Genomic DNA, 22,642 nt, shown 5'->3' on the forward strand with positions numbered 1-22,642 from the left:
TGCATTCATCTTCAGTCATTATTAAAATATATATAGCATAGTGTTATGGACATTAAATGAGAGGGAAAAAAGTCACTGCTGAGAATTAATATTGAGAACCACAATCAAATAATTTAATGAAAAAATAAATTAGTGATAAAACACCACCCTACTTTTAATCCATTTGCAGTATTGAGCTATTTTTATATACATTGTTTCTTTCATCCTCACCAAAAACAAACCAAAATAAACTTGTAAAATAGGAAATAAGATTTGAAAGCTGACTTTCTTCCTGGTACTTAATACCATAATTGATTTTAAAATATGTGGATACATTTTTACTGGATGTGGCAAGTAGAATTTATATTACTATAAAATTGACTTTAGAGTAATTTTGTGCAGAACAGACAACTGAGCTGCTGCAGTTTTCTTGACCTCTTTATCTGCATGAGCCTGAGTCACTCAAATGAACTGTTGGCTCATGTTTATTAAGTTAATTACCTGTATAATTGTTATGGTTTCCTATATAAACACAAGACTAGGGTAGGAAAAATTCTGCTTCTGAATCTACCAGCAGGACAAATCTACTAAACTCCAACAACTATTTAATGAAGTGAAAAAGAAATCTTGAAGAGGGATGGGAGGAACACCCTTCGATAACATTAGTCACATATACCAGTGAGATACTGAGATGAAGAGTAATTGGGATTCCAGGCCAAGACGAAATTCAGTCCCTGTATCTTTCCTTGAGACATCATTCTACTAAATGAGACCCCTGAACAGAAGCAGAATTAACTGGCTCCTTTTAAGTTTGGTAATTACAAATGCAAAATGAGTATGTTCCTGCAGATAGAGCCAGCGGACTACTCAAGCTAACGCAATAATGGAAGCTGTGATAAATAATGTATGCACGATATCAAAAGCTGAATGGCAGGGAAGAAATGGGGAACCATTTGAAAATTTGGAATTCGCTCAAAGCCGTTCCTGCAATAACTCCCAGGAGGATAAGGCACAGAGCAGTACTCAACTCTGAAGTTCTGTATAATTTATCAACCCTTTTCTTTTCATTTCTAACATTGACCCTTCATGGTTAACTGAAGAAACAAAGAGCTAAATAGCTTCGTTAGCCATTTGATAGAGCAATTATGAGCATCCTCACTGATGCATTTTCTGTTTAATCTTCTAACAAATGGTGTCTATTTTCCTCTTCTTCTGGATCCCATCTCCGAATGTGCCCAACACTCCTGTTCATGCCTGCTCTTATGCTCCTCTGCATTTGTTTCTTTCTCTTCTTTCTCGTTACAGCTTTCTTATGCAATCATAGAACAGAAGAAAAGCGAATTCCTTATGACAATTTTCCTCAGCTGCCCTTGGTTAATTTCTTCAAAATGTGATTCCAATGGGCTCCCTGACAGCAGGGCAGATTGAAAGCTAATCAGTAGAATCTTTTTCAAGTGTCTTTTTTGAAGAAATTTCCTGTCTCAGGAGGAGAGGACTGTTTTTCACAGTAATAGGCAGTATGATGCGGTACAGCCATCTTTAAAGAGGTCAGGACTGTTTAAAACTGGGGGATAATAAGATATTAAATATTAAAATCGACCTCAGGCACTAATTTCTTCCCCACTGCAGTTGTCTTTACTTCCTCGTGGATTGATCTCTCATTATAGGAACATTTGTTTCACACTGATCTGGTAGAATCCCTTAGAACAAGAGAAAATTTTAGGTCCAGAAGCCAACTTACTCCTTCTACGGCCTTTATTTGTTGGGTGAAAAACCAAGTGATTTACTTGGTCACACAGCAGCTGAGTAACATATTCTGAGCTTTATGTTTGGTTTTGCCTTAAAGGGAACAGGGAGTGGGGAGATGGAGTGTTTTGTCCCACAGTAGGAGCACATACTTGTTGTCCTTGGCCTCTGCAGTTTCTTATGTTTGTTAGAGATGCTTCTCTCTTTACTACCCAGTATCCCTTTCTATCACAGCAAATCTCCTGCTGTCCTGTGTGTCTGGCAGCACTAACCTGTGTGGCACATGCTGTACCATGGTTATGTACGTAGGACTCTGAGGCTTTGAGAATAGCCATTGTGTTCCTGATAGTAGGCACCATTCCCCTGTTGGGTACCCAGAAAAGAGATGGGACTCAGGAAAGACTGCAGAAGGAAAAGGGAAAAGTAAACAACGGGAGTGGGATTCCCAGTTCTATAAAAGGAAGTGTGCTCCTTTGTGTTGGGGGTAGGGCAGTATCTGTCTCTTAAAGTGTCTAGAAAAGGAAGGGACTACCACTGTGAAGAGCCACAATCCACAATGAGTAATCCATTCTCAGAAGGCAGGACCTTCTGGCTGCAGGACTGTACCTAAATTGTGGAGCCTAGAGCAAAATAAAAACGTAGAGGCCCTTGTTCTGAAACTCTTTAAGAAATTCAAAACAGTGCCTACTAAGCATTAAGCCAACTCTAGGGTTTTCTGAGAACAGAACCCACTGTGAAGGCACAGGTCACCAGCCAAGATCTAGCCACTGTGCTGAACATCTGTCTAAAAGTCTTCACATGGGGGGGGGGGGGGGACATTGAAGAAAAAAGTCTTGTTGAAGGAATAGTGCTTTTTGGAAAATGGTTTGATTGTGTCTACTTAGGTACGAGTGTTGTAGGGGACAGATGAGGCAAGGCACGGAAGACAGCAGGAAACAGTTTTATTTGGCTGCAGCTAGGTTCACAGAGCACAGCTTTTACTGTAATCAATTAATCCCCTGAACCCCAAGTTCAGGTAGTTTCAGAACTTTATACCCAGCATGTAAGAGGAGGGGCTTAGAAGTTTACAGTCTGCAGAAGTTCACATAAAAGCAGCTTTTTCTTTCACTGTTTTGAGCAAGTAAATCCTTCAAGGACAGTGCCTGGGAAGGGGAGAGCTTCTCCCCTTTCTTTCCTCCCCCTGCCAGCTGTTACCATGGAGCCCAATTGGTGACTTCTCTTATCTTAGAAATGTAGACATTTCTGTGAAGCTCCAGCTTAAGGCTAGAGGCCTTGTTAAAGGATCTGTCTTTTTTTTTTTTTAATCATATTTTGCATTTGCAAATGCACTTTTACAAACTACTATACTGGATGTTTGTGAAAAAATAGTAAAGGGGCATTCAGCACCTGGACTGCTGATTTCTTCCAGGCCAGTGACCAAATAAGATAGAGTAACAGGAAAATAGGAAGTTTATCTACAGTGAACTCTTTTGTAGCGACTCTTTTGCTGATAGTCCTAGAATCAATTATGGTGAAGATTTCTAGAGAAGCTTAGTTAAGATTTTTCTGTGGAAGAGGGAGCGCCACTACAGGAGGACTCTCTAAGACTGTGTATTTGGGCCAGAGGGCGAGATTCTGAGGTCCAACAGACCCTACCCATGTGGAGCTTCTTTCTGTTCTGACAATATAAGAGGGTCAGGGCTCTTTGTACAGCAGAAGATACTGTTTCTTCACACATCTCTCAAGAGTTGACCTTGAAATGTAGAAGATACAAAAATTATGGGGTAGAATCTGGGTCTCTTGTTCTCCATATTATTTCTCACATTTGCAATGCATGTCCTCTGACATGTGAGAGGAACTCAGTAATAGTACTGGGGTGGTGACTGGTAACATGAGGCACAAAATTTGAAGAAACCCTTCTGGCCCCCAAAAGATCAGAGATTCAGAGAAGAAAGTGGTCTCTGGTAACAAAAACAGAAAACTTTTGAAGCATGTTTACAATACTGATTTTAAAACTATAGTTTAAGAAAATGTTAGCCTGCCTTTGCAAGAACTGAACATTTTTAGCATCATTTTGCATACCAATTAATTATCAACTACTTTATAGATTTATTAAATACTTACAAGCTTTTCTAAGATACTTAGCTGCACTTTTTTTATCAGTATTACTTAAGAACAGTAGCTCTTCATTCTTATCTTTTTAAGCTCTTTTGTTTAGGAAAATTAATTAGTAGCAGGTTGTAGGAAAAACTGGAGACAGGAAAAAAAAACTGGGAAGAAAGGGACCTAGAAAAGTCAAAACAGAAAGACAGAAAAGGATCACAGGAACCTCAGAAATGAAAATGAGGCTCTGTGAAAAGTCAGGAGAATGGGAGAGGAAATTAAAAGGAGAAGGAAATGTGAAGGATAAGCCCATCCTCATTTTTATACAAACACATGGCACCACCTTGCAAACTTGGTGGGCTCTTGGAAAGACCTAGTTAGTGAATGTACAAAAGACAGTTTAACAAGGCGTAATCCATGGCATGCTGGAGAATGCTTAGCCAGATTTTGGTGAGGGAGGAGAATGGTTTATAACATCGGTTTATTGCACAATGTAATAAACATTTTCTGGCCACTTTTAAGCTACCAACATGAATTGGCTGAATGTTAAGCTACCCAGATGAATTCACTGCATGAGGAATTGGAAGAGATGTGTATTATCTCCACAGTACACAGTACAGATACATTAGACTTGATAACCTCAAGAGCATAAATAATTGTAAAATATAGTAAGATAATTAAGAAATCATGAGTTTTTAATATTTATTGCCTTTGTTTTAATTTATTTAATTATAAATGTATCTAATTGAATTTTTAATAATAACTGGATCGCAAAATAGGAGACAACTCTAATACTCTGGATTGTGTCACTCATGATCCCATCATTCATGTTAGAATGTAGAGGTTCTCCAATTTTCTTTCTTTAAAGGAATTAAGAAAATAAAGTGGGAGACAAGAAATCTCATAAAACTATTTCCTCCTTCACAATTTTGCTAAAGGTTTGGTTTTCTGTTTTATTGATACTCAGCTCATCCAAATTTACGAGTTGGAAGTTTAAGAAAAGGTAAGGTATACATCTATTTCTACCAATAAAATTCATAGCATCTGCAACTTTATGTGAACTTAAGAGAAAAGCAGGGGAGTACAATGTAGAAAGTCTAAAACTAGTACTCTACAATTCCAGATTTAGTGATTTGAAGCTTTGAGCAGGTCATTTCATCTCCCTAGTCCCCTGGAGCAAGAATGCCACATTCTCCACTAATGTCACAGGCTGTGTGGGCTTCAGCTGGGGGCCTTGTAGGATACTGCCATGCTGATATCTGCCACTTATTTTCAAATGACTTGCTAAAAATAATATGTGTTTATATAGAGATAAATAGATATCTGTAAAGAGAGAAAGCAAATACGGTAAAACATCAGTCTAGGTGAAGGATATATGAATATTCAACTTTAAAAAAAAGATGGAAACATGAGGCTGCTTATAGACATATAGCACATGGTAAACCTGCAAAGTACTACACAACGGTAAAGTACTACTACTTAGTTAAAGACAGGTGGTGTCCAGATGTTATAGCCATTCATCTAACTAATTTTTCTATTCAGCAGTTATTTGGTGAACATCTGTGACTCTAAATGCTTGTGATAATTCAATAAGGAAAACACATATTCCTTAATCTCATGGAAGTTATAATTTAATTAGAGGTACACACAAGTAAGCAGAAAATTGCATTTTGGTTTAAGTAAAATTAAATAGAAGATGCTGGGGTGATACAGAAGAGGAACATGTGAGCCAGCCCTAGATGATCAAGAAAGGCCTTCCAAAGGAACCTAAGATGAGACCCTAGGATATACCAAGATAAGATAAATCAAGGCCTGGGAGAAGGAGAAAGGAAAGATTAGTGGACGTGGCTAGCTGCTTTAGTCAGCTTTGCATTGCTGTGAACTGCCAAGAATGACATAGAGGAGGACAAGTTTATTTTGACTCATAGTTTCAGAGATTTCAAGCCACAGACAGCCAACTCCATAGCTCTTGGCCCAAGGTGAGGCAGAACATCATGGTGGAAGGGCATGGGGGAGTAAAGCAGCTCAGGACATGACAATAGGAAGCAGAGAGAGAGAGCTGCTCACCAGGAACAAAATATAAACCCCAAAGGCACACCCCTGGTGATCTACATTTTCCAGCCACAGTCTACTTCCCTACAATTACTGCCCAGTTAATTAATATCAGCGGATTAATGCACTGCTTAGGTTAAGGTTCTCATAACCCAACATTTCATCTCTAAACTTTCTTGCATTTTCTCAAACATGAGCTTTCAGAGGATACATAATATATAAACTGTAACATTTCATCCCTGGCCCCCAAAAGCTCTTGCCAATCTCACAATTCAAAATACATTTAGTCCATTTCTATATGAGTCCCTATAGTCTTAACAGTACAAGCATTACCAAAAGTCCAACCCAAAATCTTTTCTGAGACTCAAGGCAAACTCATGTATGATTTCCCCCTGTAAATATCAAAAGCAAGTTACATAAATCAAATATGTAATGCACAGAGTAAACATTTCCATTTCCCCTATGTCTTCATATATAGAAGACATGTATAGAAAGAAGGGATGTGACCAAAGCAAGACCAGGATTCAGCTGGGCAAACAAATCCTATAGCTCCTTGTTTAGCATCTGGAGCACATGACATGATGAAATTCTTTTCAATGTACTTACGTAGCTTCACCCCTATGACCTTGCTGATTGCAGCTCACATGGCTTCTCCCTTGGCTTGTTTCTGCTCAATTCTTGCAAGTTCCCTCACCAGACATTCCACATTACTGACATTTCCTAATCTTGGGAGTCTCCAACACAGCTTCTGTTTCCTTCTCACACCTTCAGGCATCAATTTCTTGGTGCAGTCTGTAGGGATTCTTTTTGTTTTGGAGGGGTGTGGCGGGGGTACTGGAGATTGAACTCAGGGGCACTCAACCACTGAGACACATCCCTCATCCTATTTTGTATTTTTTATTCAGAGACAGGGTCTCACTGAGTAGCTTAGCACCTTACTTTTTTGCTGAAGCTGGCTTCAAACTCGAGATCCTCCTGCTTCTGCTTCCCTATCCGCTGAGATTACATGCATTTGCCATGATGCCTGACACAGTCTTTAGAGATTTTCACTTCACTGCACTTTTCCTGGCTTCCCAGACCTTCCTTTAAAATCTTGGTGGAAGCCTCTATGATTACCTAACTCTCGTATCCTACATTCCTCCAGAACCAGCACCACGTAGTTGATGCAAAAATCTACCACCATCTCAAACAGTAGTCAAGTCTCTTAGAATCATGACTATAGCAGTCTCTGAGTGTCTGAAAGGCTGGGCATGGTGTAACAATTTACTAGACACTCCTCTGCAGGGAAAGCACTCCAATGTTCTCTTAATTTTTACTTTTAACACCCTTGAGTCTGAAATGGATGTGGTCTTGCTAATTCCTGAGATGCCCTCAATCCATCTTTCTTATTGCTTCTGGGTAAAGTATTTAGCATTTTTTTAATGGCTGTAATCTCTTTAATTCCTTCGTTAGCCCCAATTTTACTCACTTTTCTAGCCAAACTGCAAGTTTTCAAAATATTTCTGCTTTGCTTTCTGCTCCTGATTATCACAGTAAACTTTGCTAAAAGCTACCAGAAATATCCACACCATTACTTGAATGTTGTGCTGCCTTGAATTTTCCTTCACCAGATTAATTAGTCCATCATCTTTAAATTCCCTCTCACAAAAATAAAGTCTCAGAACATGGGCAAAATATGGACAACTTCTTTGCCAGAATATAACATGAATGGCCTCAAATAGAGTCCTTCTCTTCTGAAATCTCATGAGCCCGGTCTTACTGTCTGCAGTCCTATTGACTTCTGAGCTCACACCAGAATTGCCCATTAAGCTCTGCTTAAAACATAGTGATGCTTTTCCAGCTTTCATATCTAAACTTTACAAAATTTCATACCCAAATTCCAAAAAACTCCAAAAGCTCTGAACCACATGGTTAGGTTAGTCACAGCAATGACCCCACTTCTGGTACCAATTTCTGTTTTAGTCAGTTTTGTGTCATTATAATGAAAAGACCGGACAAGTACAATATAGAGGAGGAAAAGTTTATTTTGGCTCATGGTTTCAGAGGTCTCAGTCCATAAACAGTTGATGCCATAGCTCTGGGTCCAAGGTGAGGTAGAACATCATAGAAGAAGGTGATGTCAGAGTAAAACATTAGTTCAAGACATGGCAACAGAAAAAAAGAGAGAGTGCTTCTCACTAGAGACAAAATATAAACCCTAAAGTAATGCCCCCAATGACCTACTTCCAGCTACACTCTATGTACTTGCAATTACCTTCTGTTAATCAATATCAGTGGATTAATATACTGAATATATTAAGGTTATCATAACTCAATAATTTCATATATAAACTTCCCTGCATTGGCTTACATATGAGATTTTTGGAGACACCTCCTATCTAAATGATAACACTAGCATTTATTGAGCATTATTATGTGCTTAACAGTACATGTTCATTTATTCCTCTTTATAGCACTGTGGGGCAGGCTGTTGGTCTCATTTTACAGACCTTATTTATCAATGAGGCACAGAGTTAGTATTTTGCTACTACAGGATCCTTATGAAGAAAAACCTTGAAGCAAAACTGACCATAGCTCTTCAAAAGAACTGCAAATTGTTTTGCATACTGAAGTTTGTTTATGTAGATATTGAGGGGTATGTGGAATGGCAATGGAAAGGGACAAACGGTGTTTTAAAACCATGTGGCTGAAAGGAACTCATTAAAGGATATTAAACCTGGAGAAAATGTGATCAAATTTTCATTTGGAAACAATACGTTATTGTAATGAAGAATAAATTAAGGTTTGAACAAAACTAATAGTTGAGAGACCACTTAGAAGCCCATAAACATTAAGATAAACAGGGATCTGCATCTATATAGTCACAAATGACAGTGCAGAGAAATGGGTGGATTCTAACAGAACTTTGCAGGTGGAGTCTTACTAGCTGACTGGACATGGGGTGGGAGATGAGGGGAAGTGGAGTCAAGAATGATGAATCCAAGGTTCCTGGATAGGGCAAGTGGATGGTTGGATGGGGAGCCATTTACTGAGATACTAAGGGAAAACCTGTGGGGAGGGGAGGAAGTGATAATAGAAAGGCAATATACAGGTTTAACAAAGATCTTATAGAAAACCGCTCATAAGAACTTAAGTGAGTGACAGGTGGCAGTCGAAATCAATGTTATTTTGATCATCTACTATAAAATCTTCCAAAGGGAAAGTAGTTATTGAACTATGGGTAAAAGAAATGAGATTATCATGATTCTGATCAGTTCTAAGATTAAATGGTATAGTGAATATGAAAAATCACTTTATCAACTATGAAAACATTACCTTTTATGGTTATTATTACCATTACTTTTTAATATTTCCCCTATTCCCCACCCCTTTATTAGACTGAACCTATTCAAATTGTTCCTTTTGCCTGTCCTTCCATGAATGTTTTTTCCTCTTACTTTTTTGCACCTCCCCATTCTCTACCTCAAGGCTCAAAGACAAGTTATCTGGATGGAGTTAAGTGGGTTTTGTTTGCTCTTATCAATCAAACAAGTATTTGTTAAGTGCCTCTTAAATGAGCATCCAAAGCTCTACGAATATCATTGTAATCAAGGGTCGATCAAGGAACCATATCCTTTGGGGACAGATAGTTTTGAATTTAAATCTTCCTCTGCATTTACTAGCCACTTGTTCATCTCTCTGTTTCTTAGTTTCCATCAGAAAAAAATATATATATAATAGATAATACAAGTCAGTTTATTATATCAACTAGTAAATGTGAAGGAACAGACATTAGTATGTAGTTTCTGTCCATCTCATAAGGCTAATGTCTGGAATAAGTGAGCTAATTCTCCTAAGAAGGTTACTATTTTCTGGAATAATTTTGCTGTACAAGTTCAGTCATTTTTAATAAATTTTGTAGCTATTGTTCCTGCTGCTGTTTTTACTGGTACTGGGGGCTTGCAGTAATAGTGTCTACAAGCCTGTGAGCAGCACTTGAACATATCTTTATTATTATTTTTTAATCCCTTTATCTTTGTTTCAGCTTGGGAATCATTTCTTTTGTTTGCTTAGCGCTGTTTCACTGAAATAGCCAGATGTCTTTACACCTTGTTTCTGGCCATTTACTCTGTTTTCTTCAGCTAAGATAGCATGTCTGTTAAAGTTTTACCAGTCTGGAGAAACTGTAATTGTGCTGTTCTTGGCACATGACATGAAAGGCACTGGAAGATCAAAAACCAGAGAACTGGAGGTGAGGGAGGGCTTAAATGTCACCTGTAGGTCTTTAACCTTTTTATATCTAAAAATAAATTACAGACTTTTTAAAAACTATATCTAAATTGCCTATTACCCATATGACTGTTCTAATGAAAGATTATTAAAATATCCATTAAAGTTGGCACAGCTGAAGGGAAGGGACTCTGGGGTTGAAGAGGCAGTTAACCTTCTAACCAATTTGACTGCACTGTGCCTGAGGATTGAATCGCCTGCTTCTTTCTCTGACATGCCCAGAACAAAAGTGAGAACTTCCAACTTTTGAGGTTCCATCCTGGCAAGCTCTTAAACACTTTATGATGCTATAGAAAAAAACAAAGAGTCATCTTGAATCTTACTTAACCCATTACCTTTGGTTTTCTCTGAGGAAGGTTTATGCAGAAGCTGCTCTGGTCTTGTATCTTAGCATATAGTTAGAGACTGTACAAAGCAGAATGATATTTCACTTCCTGTCTCAAAGGAGCCTCGTTAGAAACTGCTGGCATGTCCTCCTCATTTCTCAAAAGTTTCAAGAGATTTCAGCTCAAAAAGAGAAGCATTGCATCTATCTGTGTGTGCATGTACACACATGCATGCACCTGCCTAGCATCTTGCTTTGAACAGAAATTATGGTGTTAGTATATTATTGTTTAACAAGAGTTTCCATTAAAAATGATTTATACTTAAAAATGGACTTCTATTTTTTCACAATCCAATTACATTATTCATGAAAATTGCACTTATTTTATTCTTTACCTCTTTAAAATGCATTGCATGAATTAATTCATCTGCCTCCTGAAGATATTAATTACACTTCATTTCTGTAAAGTACTCAGCTGTTCATGAAGTTCTATCCTGCAGTGACTTAGTGTTCATGTCATGACAACCCTGTGAGATGGGCACTGTTATCTTCACTTCACAGATGAGGAACAAAATTCAGATGGTCCCCATAACAAGACTAAACCAAAATATGACATGAGTTCTTTTGACTCCTTGTAGAGTAGTCTTGGCACTTCACCATGGGCAACTTACTAATATTAATTTAATTCTCCTCAGCACCACAGTAGACATGAAGTACATCAGAGGGTGCAATAAGAATGAGCCAGACATAGCAAAAGAGAAAGCAATGGAAGGAGCTATGTCAACTCTACAAATAAAAGGCTGGATAAATTAGGTTTCCAAAGAAAGAAAACCCCAGTGAGCATATTTAAGATATCTCCAGCACAGGGCACCTGAACCCATAGTAGCAGCTTATCCCACAGGGCAAAACCTCTATGGGAATAGCTGAGCTAATCAGAAAGAGTCTATAAGGACAATATTGGAGTATTGGAGTCTAAAAATTCTCAGTGGCAATAGAAAAAATTACGACCTCATATTCAGCCCAGTTTAATAGCCAACTGTATACAGATGATGTGAGCATTGAAATAGGAGGCCGATAGTATTACCATGATAGACCCCTAAATCTCGGACTACTTCAGCAATCTTCACACTATCACTTTTCCTTCCTCACTCTGCCCGCTAAGCAGAGTACAACCATGAGGACACTTCATCACTTTACTCACTCAATCCTAGGATGCAATTTTCTTCCAAACTTTATTTCCAGGCCCACGCTTTGGCCTTATAATTATCTACATGGCAGACCTGATCCACTTCTAGCTACCAATCTGAAGTATATTGGGCATGTTTTCCCTCAAATTCCACATCCAGCAGAATCACCCTTCCTAGGAAGATATCAGTAGGATCTGGGAGCGCTGAAGGAGGGGACATAGACTGTCTAGGCCAGAGAGGAAGCTGACAAAAGCATGGAGATGAGACTGAAGACATTAGGAGGAGCGGTAAAGAGGTTGAGCTGACAGGCACAGATGCCAGTGTGGCTGACTCTAAGAGAGAGCGAAGCTGACTACCATGCTGGGACCATGGAAGGAAGGGCCTATGCTCTCAAGGGGAAGGAACTGGACTTGGTCCAGTGAACAACTAAAACAGACAAAATAACTCACATTAAGAAGATTAATCCAACTACACAGACCTATAGGAAACCAACACAGAGAACATACCCAAATGTTAAGAAATAAGGGAGGCACTAAGTACCAGACAGAACAAGGCAAAAAGAAATTAACAGAGAAATAGTTTACTGGCATGGGTGACAAAGAGAAAAATAACTGTAGAACATGATATTAAATTTTTTAACTTTCTTCTAGTATTACAAGGTTAATGCAGACCCATTGAATTAGAATCTCTGAGGATAGTATGAAAGCCTACCATAGAGAACCCCAGACCTTTGCATCATGACAGACAGATTGTGGGCTCAGTGCCTTCAGGTTGCTTTCTAATACTTCTGAACCAGCCAGCAGGCTTAGCCTATTGCCAGGAGGTGGTAGTAACAGACACAGAAGGCAGCAACAAGCACAGATGTGGTGCTGGCTGATGGGAACAAGAGTTTAGTGGAGGTGAGCAAGACTGAGGACCAGAGCATCAGCTGGAGAACACTTCATGGAGGAACTTGGATGTCGCCTAGACCTTGAAGGATGAGTGGTCTCTAACTAAAGAAAAATGGGTGGACCGATGAGCGGATGAAGTGGATAGAAAACTGTAGCACAGTTTTAAGCAGGAGGGTATGAACCCTGCTTTTCAATAGCTGAGAAAGCCAAATGACTTGTCTCCAACTTGGTCCTCTGTATAAGGCTGGTGATTTTTGTCAAACCCACATTTTACCTTTGTCTACCCATCATCCCCATTTCCATTGCCTTTCCTCAGCCATAGAAGACCTTTATTCTCGCATGCCATTTGTCTGTAAATGCACATTAACTTCATTCACATTAAGATACAAAGAACACATAATCCTTTAGTCTGGAAAGCTATAAAGCTCTGTAGAGTGATGTTACGTGTAGAATCGTATTTCATTCTGACAGCATTTCAACAGGGATCAAAGCCCCATGCTAAAAGCATGTGGTCCTAACTGAGGACCTTGGACATCAACCTAGAGTAAGGAGATTGATTCTCCATGAAGCTTGAATCACATTCCAGAGGTTTCTGACTTTGCCTTCACCTTACCTGCCAGTTGTGTGAACACAGGCAAATGAGAAAATTGTGAGCTTCCCTTTATCCATCGACAAAATGGAAATAACACTTTCTACTTCATAGATGTTTTTGAGAATTTCCTGAAATACCACCTGAATAATGTGCTTACCACATAGTGGACCTCAATATGCCTCACTCTCTCTCTCTTCTTTCTGCCCCCTTTTACTGCCCCTAGGGAAAACCCTGCTAAGTTGAAAACACGGGCCCACCCAGACCCCTGAAATACTTCCTTACTACTTGCTCTTTGCTTTTACACTTCACCTTTTTTCTTTCCCCCTTAGTCCCTGTGTACAAATGCACCTGCCATATTAGGCAAAAGTTATCCCTCCTCAGTCTCTTTGTGCATCATCATGCACCACTGCCCTAAATCCACTGTGTCCTACTCCTGCCTCCTGCTTTTCCTCCAAGTATGAGTCCTGGGGTCACTTCTTCAGGGAGAACTGAGGTGGACTCCCAGTTATTCTTTCTCTTATGTAATTATCCTCTGTTACATTTCATACCATTTGTAAGTGTACATATTAATCCTCTATATAGAATACACTGGCTCACACTTGTTACGATGTGTCATGTATTAATCTTATATAGGTTTTCTGGCTTCATGTCTGTCTTTTATATTAGATTGTGGATTCCCATGGGGCAAGAACCATGTCTGTTTACTTGATGGAGGAAAACTAGTGGAGAGATTTCAAGTTATAGCCTAAGGAAGTTTAAATTAAAAGACACTTAAAGTCTCTGAAGCAACCAATATAGAATCCAGCTCATAGGACATGTTCCATAAATGTTTTCTGACTATGTGTTAGATTAATACTGCTCTTGTATCCCCCTCTTCAGATGCCCTCCTATATTCCACAATCAACAACACCACCAAGGAACTCTCCAGGAGCCTGTATTCTTTGATCTTTTCCATAATTTTCTTCCCCCACATTTATTCACACACTATTGCCAATTGGATTTTGTTCTTTTGCACAAAGAAAATCTTCACATAACAAATATGGAGATACACTGCAGCAAAACAATTTCTAACCACGTCTCTCAGCTTCCTTCTTCTTAGCTTACTATTTTGAGCTTCAATAAGAAGCAAACAATCTTATCTTGAAAGAGAGATTGGATTTATTTTTAATAAAAAAGACTGAATTGGGAGCTTGCATTTTTTTCCTCAAGTTTAATATCAGCACAAGAAAAGCCCTTCTCTCTTCCACTGGCCTTATTTCAGATACAAGAGAACAAAGCTTCCAAGTAAACTTCTTTTGTGATGTAAGAGCAAGACTGATATCACCAAAAACTATTCCAATTCACTGAGTGTCAGAGGAGGTCACATATTAGGAGCCCCTAGTCAGAGCATGTTTTCAGAATCCAAGACCTGGAAGAGGACATAAAGAGAAACAGCAGGTTCCTCAGAGCCACTATTCCAAATATGCAAGGTCCTGAAAGTTATCACTGATAGCCTCAGCAGGTAAAGAAATCACTTTTTCCTTCACTCCCTTCCTCCATTCACAACTAAAACAAAAGATGTATAAATGTTATACATCATTTCATATGCCCAAAATTATGGTTAACTGAACTGGAATTTCAACATTTCACTCTGGTGAACCTGCCATTACCAGTAAACCTCATGTTGCTCGTTTTTTCAAAATTCTTTGAATTATTTAGATATACATATGATATGTTATAATCTATGCATATTAATTTGTTTTGGCAATTGTCTGGCAGGCACTATCTAGTAAATGTCTTCCTCCTAAACCTAGTAGATGATTTTTTAGCACCAGCCAGGTTGAAAAAAAAAAGGTAAGTTTGGCTAAATACCTGTTGCACCTCAAAAATTGACAAGGTTGCTATAGGCACTGTTCTGCATACGACATCTCTTTGTCCCCAGTTCCCTCTGGTTGACTTGGTAAAACTCAACAGAGCCTGTAAGCAACAACCACTAATGAATGCCTTCTCTCCCCTCTCTTAGGCTACAGCAGTTCTGAAGGTTGATGGAGGGCCATGCTATTCAAACAGCAGGCGTGGCTGAGACAGAAGCTCCTGGTGCTGGGAAGCCTTGCTGTTGGGAGTCTCTTGTATCTAGTTGCCAGAGTTGGGAGCTTGGATAGGTGGGTGATTAAACATATACATATGCCCATATGACTTTAGGTGTCTTTTAATTTAAATTCCTTAGGATATAACTTTAAGTCTCTCCATTAGTTTTCCTCCTTCAAAATTCCCAAGAAAAATACTTTTCTGCATCAATTTTGATTTATTAAGACTTTAAAAGGAGGCGATCCAAGTTGCTCAAACCAAGGTATTCTGTCAAGATCCATTTGTATTCTGTGTACACTGACACTTGTTTTCAGAGAAGGGATAAAGCTGTGTACAGTTAAAAAAAAAATGTCATTTACTAGAGCACACTCTGGTCTATGAGTATCTGGTGTTGACCCCTAGCTATAGCAAACAGTGATGATATAGTTAGGCCTCTTCATTTTGAAATTTATGAGTGGACAATTAATGTGTTATCAGGAGCATTAAAATTATGTATGAGCCTGTAAAGGATCTCATCAAGTTTGCAATCCATTGCCCTGGAAAGATGGCTGCAGGCGTAGATTTTTAACTATGTTAATTAGCTCTGGTTTTCAGGAGCTGAACAGGCCAGACAAAGAGGCTGTCACTCAGAGTAATTGCCCAGAAGGCAATGGAAAATCCATGGAGAGGAAATTACACAACTAGTGTTTGGCTCCAAATAGGCAAACAGTTAAGAGGTACTGGACCTTCAGAAGTCCCAGAATATCAGCTGACTAAACAATAAATGCTTCTGGACAGGTCTACATCCAGGATGATTGGCAAGTACAGAGGAGTTGATTTCTGAAATGTGAAACTTCTTTTTTTGCCCTTTAAAATTAATTCTTATAATAGGAAGAGTGAAATACTTTTCTAAGTTCAATTCACACTGCAAATGCAGCCACACTTAAAAATAAAAATACCTTCTTTTGAGTTCTATTTCCAAAATTTAAGCTTATCAGTAGAACTTATCATTTGGTGGCCCTTGTTTTTCTTCGGCTAGTCTTATTTTTTTTGCGGGGGGGGGGGGGGGGAGTGGGTACCAGGGATTGAACTCAGGGGCACTCAACCACTGAGCCACATCCCAACCCTACTTTTCATTTTATTTAGAGACAGGGTCTCACTAAGTTGCTTAGCATCTTGCTTTTGCTGAGACTGGCTTTGAACTTGAGATCCTTCTGCCTCAGCCTCCTAAACCACTGGGATTACAGGCATGTGCAACCACACCTTGCAGCTAGTATCATTTTTGACTGATGAAAACACATCCCTTTGAGGATTTTCAGTTCAAAATTCCTGAGTAAACTTTTTACTCACTAGTCATTACCTATGAGAAAAGTGCAATTAAGAGCTTATCACTTAAAGGTCAGCACTTCAAGATATTTTACTTGGTTATTAGTGAAAATCCTTGAGGTGGTACCATTTTCCCATGTCCATATTAGAACTTTTGTAACAAGTTTTTCCTAGCACCTTTAATTAACTTCTAATCATTTTTTAATTGAGTAACAGATACTAGAACATTCATTATTTGGTTTATGATTTTATCATTTTTAACCTGTTCTTTACTCTCTAATAGGATATCTTTTATAAGGAATTGGATGTTTTAGTAGGCTTTCTCAAAACCCCTCACTTGAAAGTTTGAACAAATTTTGTCTGAAATTGATATGACTTACTTAGGCTTCTGCTTTACTAACCTAAGACCCTGCTATCTGGAAAAGAGACTGAAGTGACTGATTACTGTTCCTTCCAGTCTTAGAATTCTATCTTTTTTGGTCAGAACCCATGATCAGAATCTGCTCTTCAAGAAGTGGAAAAAAGTGTAATATGTTCTCCTATCTTTACATATTCTCTTGAGTTAGAGTATCCTAAAAGCAATTATTTGGAAAAGTATGATGTCCCAGGTGAGAAAGTAGAAAGAAAGGAAGTAAAGGAGGAAAATGGCCCTTTCTAAAGGTAGGGAAATTTTATTCTAGTTCAGTCAAGGCAAAGATACTTGTGTCATGCTCTTAGCCAGATTTCTGTGAGAGAATTAAATACCACAGAAAAAGACAGGATGACTATCCTCATCCCAAGTACAGAGTGTCATTCTAAATGATCAAGAGAGAAGTCCACCAATGGATATTGTGAATTAGGGCTTAATTCTTAACCAGAACCAAAGAAGAACCAAAACATGAAATTATTATATCCCAATCAATGTCACAATTAAAAATATCTCTATATATCTCTTAATAATTCTATTTGTTCTCTTAATAATTCTATTTCTTCCATTAGAACACTAGTATATTAATCCCATTAACAAATTTATAAAAATAAAATTCATGTTTTTCTAAAACATTAACTATGGTAAATCCTGTGTTTCTAATAGTTTTATTTTTTGTTGTTCTAAATTAGTTATACATGACAGTAGAATGCAACGTGATACATCATACATAAATGGAGTATAACTTCTCATTCTTCTGGTTGTACATAGCATAGGATCAATCATGTAGGGTATTATTGTCCAACTGATTCTACTATCCTTCCTACCCCTCTAATTATTTTCTATATTTTCATACTTTCAATAAGCATGGACTGTTTTAAAGATAATAAAAAACAAATACTATGAAAAAATAACATGTTTATATTGTTCCTTAGGCATTATGATAGAAAACTGTTAGAGCATTCACCAAGATCATTCTCCTCAGTACCACAGAGCAAACTGGCATGACTCTGAGATGTAACAAGGTCTTTTGGGAAAAGCAAGTGGTATCTCATTGCCAGAGAGAGAGAGATGGATTCCAGATTACTGGGATAACCAAAATTTTTCAGTTGGAGGAATTGGTTTGACAGCCATTTTAACCACTATCTGCCCTTTTCCCAAGTAGGCTAAAATGCCTTCCCCAACCACCTTAAGAAAATTATAATTAATTTCAGTTAAGTTTCAGTCTATATGTACAAGGAAACTGTATTTGTTAATCACATATATTGACCATGCCAAATTAAACAGCCATTCCTGTCTAATATTATCGTGACTATTGCCACATCTTTCTATCTGAGAAAAATAGAAGTGCTTACTCATTATTCAGGGTAATATTAAAGTGGAAATCCTCCTTTCTGGCTCTGTCCATTGCATTCCTTCCCTCATGAACTCCAGTCTTTTACTTAAATGTACTTGGCAGTGAGGAGCTGAGGTTTCTGGCCCCATCAAGGTCTTGTTGATTTCTGGTCACAGTTGTGGTAGATGATATACAGCACTCGCTGATGGTAGGTAATTGGGTTTGTTCCCACATTCAGCAAAGTGAAAACATACTCCTGACCTCTTTAAATAGAAAGAGAAAGAAAGGCAGAAGAAATATAGTACTCTTCTGGTTATCAAGGCCAAGGGCAGAAATTCCTCATAGAATGAAAAGCCCAGCAAGTACCAAGACTGGAATTTTGCAGGTTGATGATGCAGACAGCCAAGGATAGAGAGTGAGACTTCTTTTCAGATTCTATCTCAAAGATTTTTAAGAGCCATGTAAGTGTTGCTAAGCTGCAAGAAAATAACACCATGTGAAACCAGAAACAAATGGCCTCCTCTCTGCCCTTCAGCCTCCCAACTGAAGATTGTAATCTTCTCCCTTTCACATTTTCTAAATGATTTTAACTGGTGAGCTGTTGAAAAGCTATTAGTATGGCTGGTGTCACTTATCTGTCCTGTACTATGAGCATAAGTACATGCTGGAGTCAATTAAGTGCTTGGTGAATAAAAATTTTAAGGAGTGCTAATAAAAAAATCCCATCAATTATATATGCTCCATTTAATACAGGGTTATTTAAAATAAAATTTTCCAAACATATGTTCATTATGGATTGCAGCAGGCTGGGCACCAGTGATTTTATTTATGCATTGAAAGTCTTAGTCTGACTGGTGAAGTAGAAAAATGAGAAGTTAGTTACAATGAGCTTCTTACAGTGTGTCTCTGTTGCTTGCAGGCTACAACCTCTTTGCCCCGTTGAAGGCCGATTTGGTGGAGCCCGCAGTCAGGTTGAACTGCCACTCCGCGCCCTACAGTTTAAGCGTGGCCTGCTCCATGAGTTCCGGAAGGGCAACACTTCCAAGGAGCAGGTTCGCCTCCATGACCTGGTCCAGCAGCTCCCGAAGGCCATTATCATTGGGGTGAGGAAAGGGGGCACAAGGGCACTGCTAGAAATGCTGAACCTCCATCCAGCAGTGGTCAAAGCCTCTCAAGAAATCCACTTTTTTGACAATGATGAGAACTATGCCAAGGGCATTGAGTGGTATAGGAAAAAGATGCCTTTTTCCTACCCTCAGCAGATCACAATTGAAAAAAGCCCAGCATATTTTATCACGGAGGAGGTTCCAGAAAGGATTTACAAAATGAACTCATCCATCAAATTGTTGATCATTGTCAGGGAGCCAACCACAAGAGCTATTTCTGATTACACTCAGGTGCTAGAAGGGAAGGAGAGGAAGAACAAAACCTATTACAAGTTTGAGAAGCTGGCCATAGACCCTAATACCTGTGAAGTGAACACAAAATATAAGGCAGTAAGAACCAGCATCTACACCAAACATCTAGAAAGGTGGTTGAAATATTTTCCAATTGAACAATTTCACATTGTGGATGGAGACCGCCTCATCACGGAACCTCTGCCAGAACTTCAGCTCGTGGAGAAGTTCCTAAATCTTCCTCCAAGGATAAGCCAATACAACTTGTATTTCAATGCTACCAGAGGGTTTTACTGCTTACGATTTAACATTATCTTTAATAAGTGCCTGGCGGGCAGCAAGGGGCGCATTCATCCAGAGGTGGACCCCTCTGTCATTACCAAATTGCGCAAATTCTTTCACCCTTTTAATCAAAAATTTTACCAGATCACTGGGAGGACATTGAACTGGCCCTAAAACAATACCCTACAACACTATGTGTTGTGCCTGGGGACACACAATGTCTCCTCTAGATTAAAATATGCACTTTTCTTAGACACAACTATCCAAGTCATTTTTCCATGTATACTTGTACATAATACAGTGTGTGACCAAATATGATATCAATTTTTTTCTACTGAAAATTTACAAAAATAAATAAGTAAGTTGATGTCTGCAAAGTTGCATCTTTTAAGCTATTTACAAAAAAAAAGAAGAAGAGGTGGTGGTAAAGGAAAAAGTGACTTCAGCTATTCTCAAAGAGTTAGTCTTCCTTTGATTCAGAATTTGTCACCTGCCATTTTCATAGATTAAGCCAAAAGATGAATGTGTGAAAATGTACCAATAGCTGTGAAGCTTCAGGAAGTAGAGGATTCAGTTATGCATTCTTTTTCCTAAGGGAAAGCGGCTTTATTCAGACACTGAATTGGTGCCATGAAAACAAAACAAAACAAAAATGCTATTTTCTTATTATTTAAAAAAAAAATGTCTTATCTCATAAAATTGACATTGTTCCAAAGTTCTTGTGGTGATTTTGCACTATTGTTTTCTTGTATGGGCCATGGTGTCACTTGTAGCATGTCAATCACACATTGGAAACTCAAGTCCTTTACTTCCATGTTGTATGTCAAGAAAGAGAAATGTCATGTATATAGTGTATAATGCTGTAAATACCGGTTTCACACTAAGTAATTCTATTTTGTAAACTGAATATGGCTATTTAATTTATTGTGAAAATTAAATTTATTGTGGTATTTAAAAATGGAATGGATTAAAATTACTCTATGTGCACATTTTTTAAAACTCATTTTGTCTTATGTGCCCCCTGCTGGCTTCCAGAATGGAAGCTATTTATGTGCATCCAGGGCACTTGGAAAGGATGCTTCTCTATTGGATTCCTATACCCTTGTGAAAAGATATTACCAAGTGAGGCTGAGTATATATTTTTAAAAATCTCAACAGTCTGAAAATCAAGTAATAATAGCCACCTCAAAGAACCCTAATGCTGCTATGCTACAACTTTGTAACAGTTAATCTACTTGCAGTTACTGCCTTGCCAGAGTGAGATGAGGAATATATTAACAGAACTGAGGCACAGAAGAATCACAATTTTACCTGAGACTCAAATCAGAATCAAAAAGGTAGAGAAATGAAATAAAATAAGATTAGAAAACTTGTGTGGCCTCTATACTGAAAAGCTGCTGGTGCTCCAAAATGAATATGAGTTCTCAGAATTCTCTTGGAGATGAAAATATATCAATCTGCTCAGAAATGATCGAATTGCCTAATGTCGCTATGACTAACATAAACATATGGCTCCTATTTCCACCCAGAGAAATTAATGCTAAATTAGGTGTCTCCCTAATATCAGGTACACTATTATTATGCTTAGATGTAATTCAGAGAAATGTAGAAAGAAGTGTAACAGGCACAACAAAATGATTGGTTTTTCACCATCGTATTTGCTTATCCAGTGGAAAACATCTGGGAGGGCTTTGTTCAAAACCATTTAGAGAGTGCTAGAGAAATCAGCCAATTATAATGGATCCCCCTTTGTTGTAAGAAGTGTTGATTTTCTCTATGAGTTGTTTCTCTTGTCCAGTGATTTTAAGGTGGACTTTTCTAAATAAATAGCCCTTTCCCCTCCAGTGTCGGTGTATTTTGCTTCTCAAGCCACAGCCTTGGTAATTATCTCTTCTGTTTGAGTTAGCAATGATGCTGTGCTCTCAGCATGATACAGGCATGACACCAACAGGCACTGGCAGGTGGCTGCTCATTCAGTGCAGTGACTCCAGAGGGGGAGCCTTAGGTCTAAGGATCAGTCGCTTTTTTCCTAAGCCAAGAATGATGTCAACAGGAGCCTGGTTCCTCAATTCCCTCATCTCTCAGATAACCATCAGAGTACTCTTTGAATACCACATTTCATGACATAAACACAGTCCTATCATTAACTTCATAAAAATATTCCTAGAGCTCTGCACAGCTCACACAGTTTCCTACCAGTGACTGTCAAAGTATGGCCCATTGGAATACTGATGCTTCAAAAATTCAACCAAGTTAATGAGTTGAAACTTCTCAGTCATTTTTATATTCCAAATTTTTCTTTTTTTATTTCTAAGTTTTATAGTTGATTATATTTATGAAGTAATTTTATAATATAAAGTGTAAAAGTTCATTAATATATATATCACCTCAAACATTTAACATTTTTGTGATCAAAACCTTAGAGATTTTCTTTGTGATATTGAAATGTATAGTACTCAATTATCAGCTTAGTCGGCAGACATCCTTGATTAAAAAAAAAAAAATCAGACTTATTTCTCCTACCTAATGAAGGCTTTGTACTGTTATGAACAATGCATATTAGAGTTTATCCAAGATTTTATTTAACTATGTCAACAACTATAATTTGTTATTTTCAGTTCAATAAGCCAGTATTTCCTCATCATATCCAGGAAAACAGAAAGTATTGTGATTTCCAGGTGTTCTCTTTCCTAAATAAGTTTGAGAATTGTTTCAAATCTTGAAACC

The 22,642-nt window shown here is 38.1% G+C and overlaps 1 protein-coding gene across 1 annotated transcript; it reads left to right on the top strand.

Moving 5' to 3' along the window:
• The first annotated feature begins 15,156 nt into the window (after positions 1-15,156).
• On the top strand, positions 15,157-20,089 carry Hs3st5 (heparan sulfate-glucosamine 3-sulfotransferase 5). The gene is made up of 2 exons (XM_027928387.2): positions 15,157-15,263; positions 19,156-20,089. Exons 1-2 carry the CDS (start codon positions 15,157-15,159, stop codon positions 20,087-20,089), a joined length of 1,041 nt encoding a protein of 346 aa, XP_027784188.1.
• The last annotated feature ends 2,553 nt before the right edge of the window (positions 20,090-22,642 follow it).

The sequence above is a fragment of the Marmota flaviventris genome, chromosome 6 (genome assembly GCF_047511675.1).
Source record: "Marmota flaviventris isolate mMarFla1 chromosome 6, mMarFla1.hap1, whole genome shotgun sequence".
Taxonomy (NCBI): domain Eukaryota; kingdom Metazoa; phylum Chordata; class Mammalia; order Rodentia; family Sciuridae; genus Marmota; species Marmota flaviventris.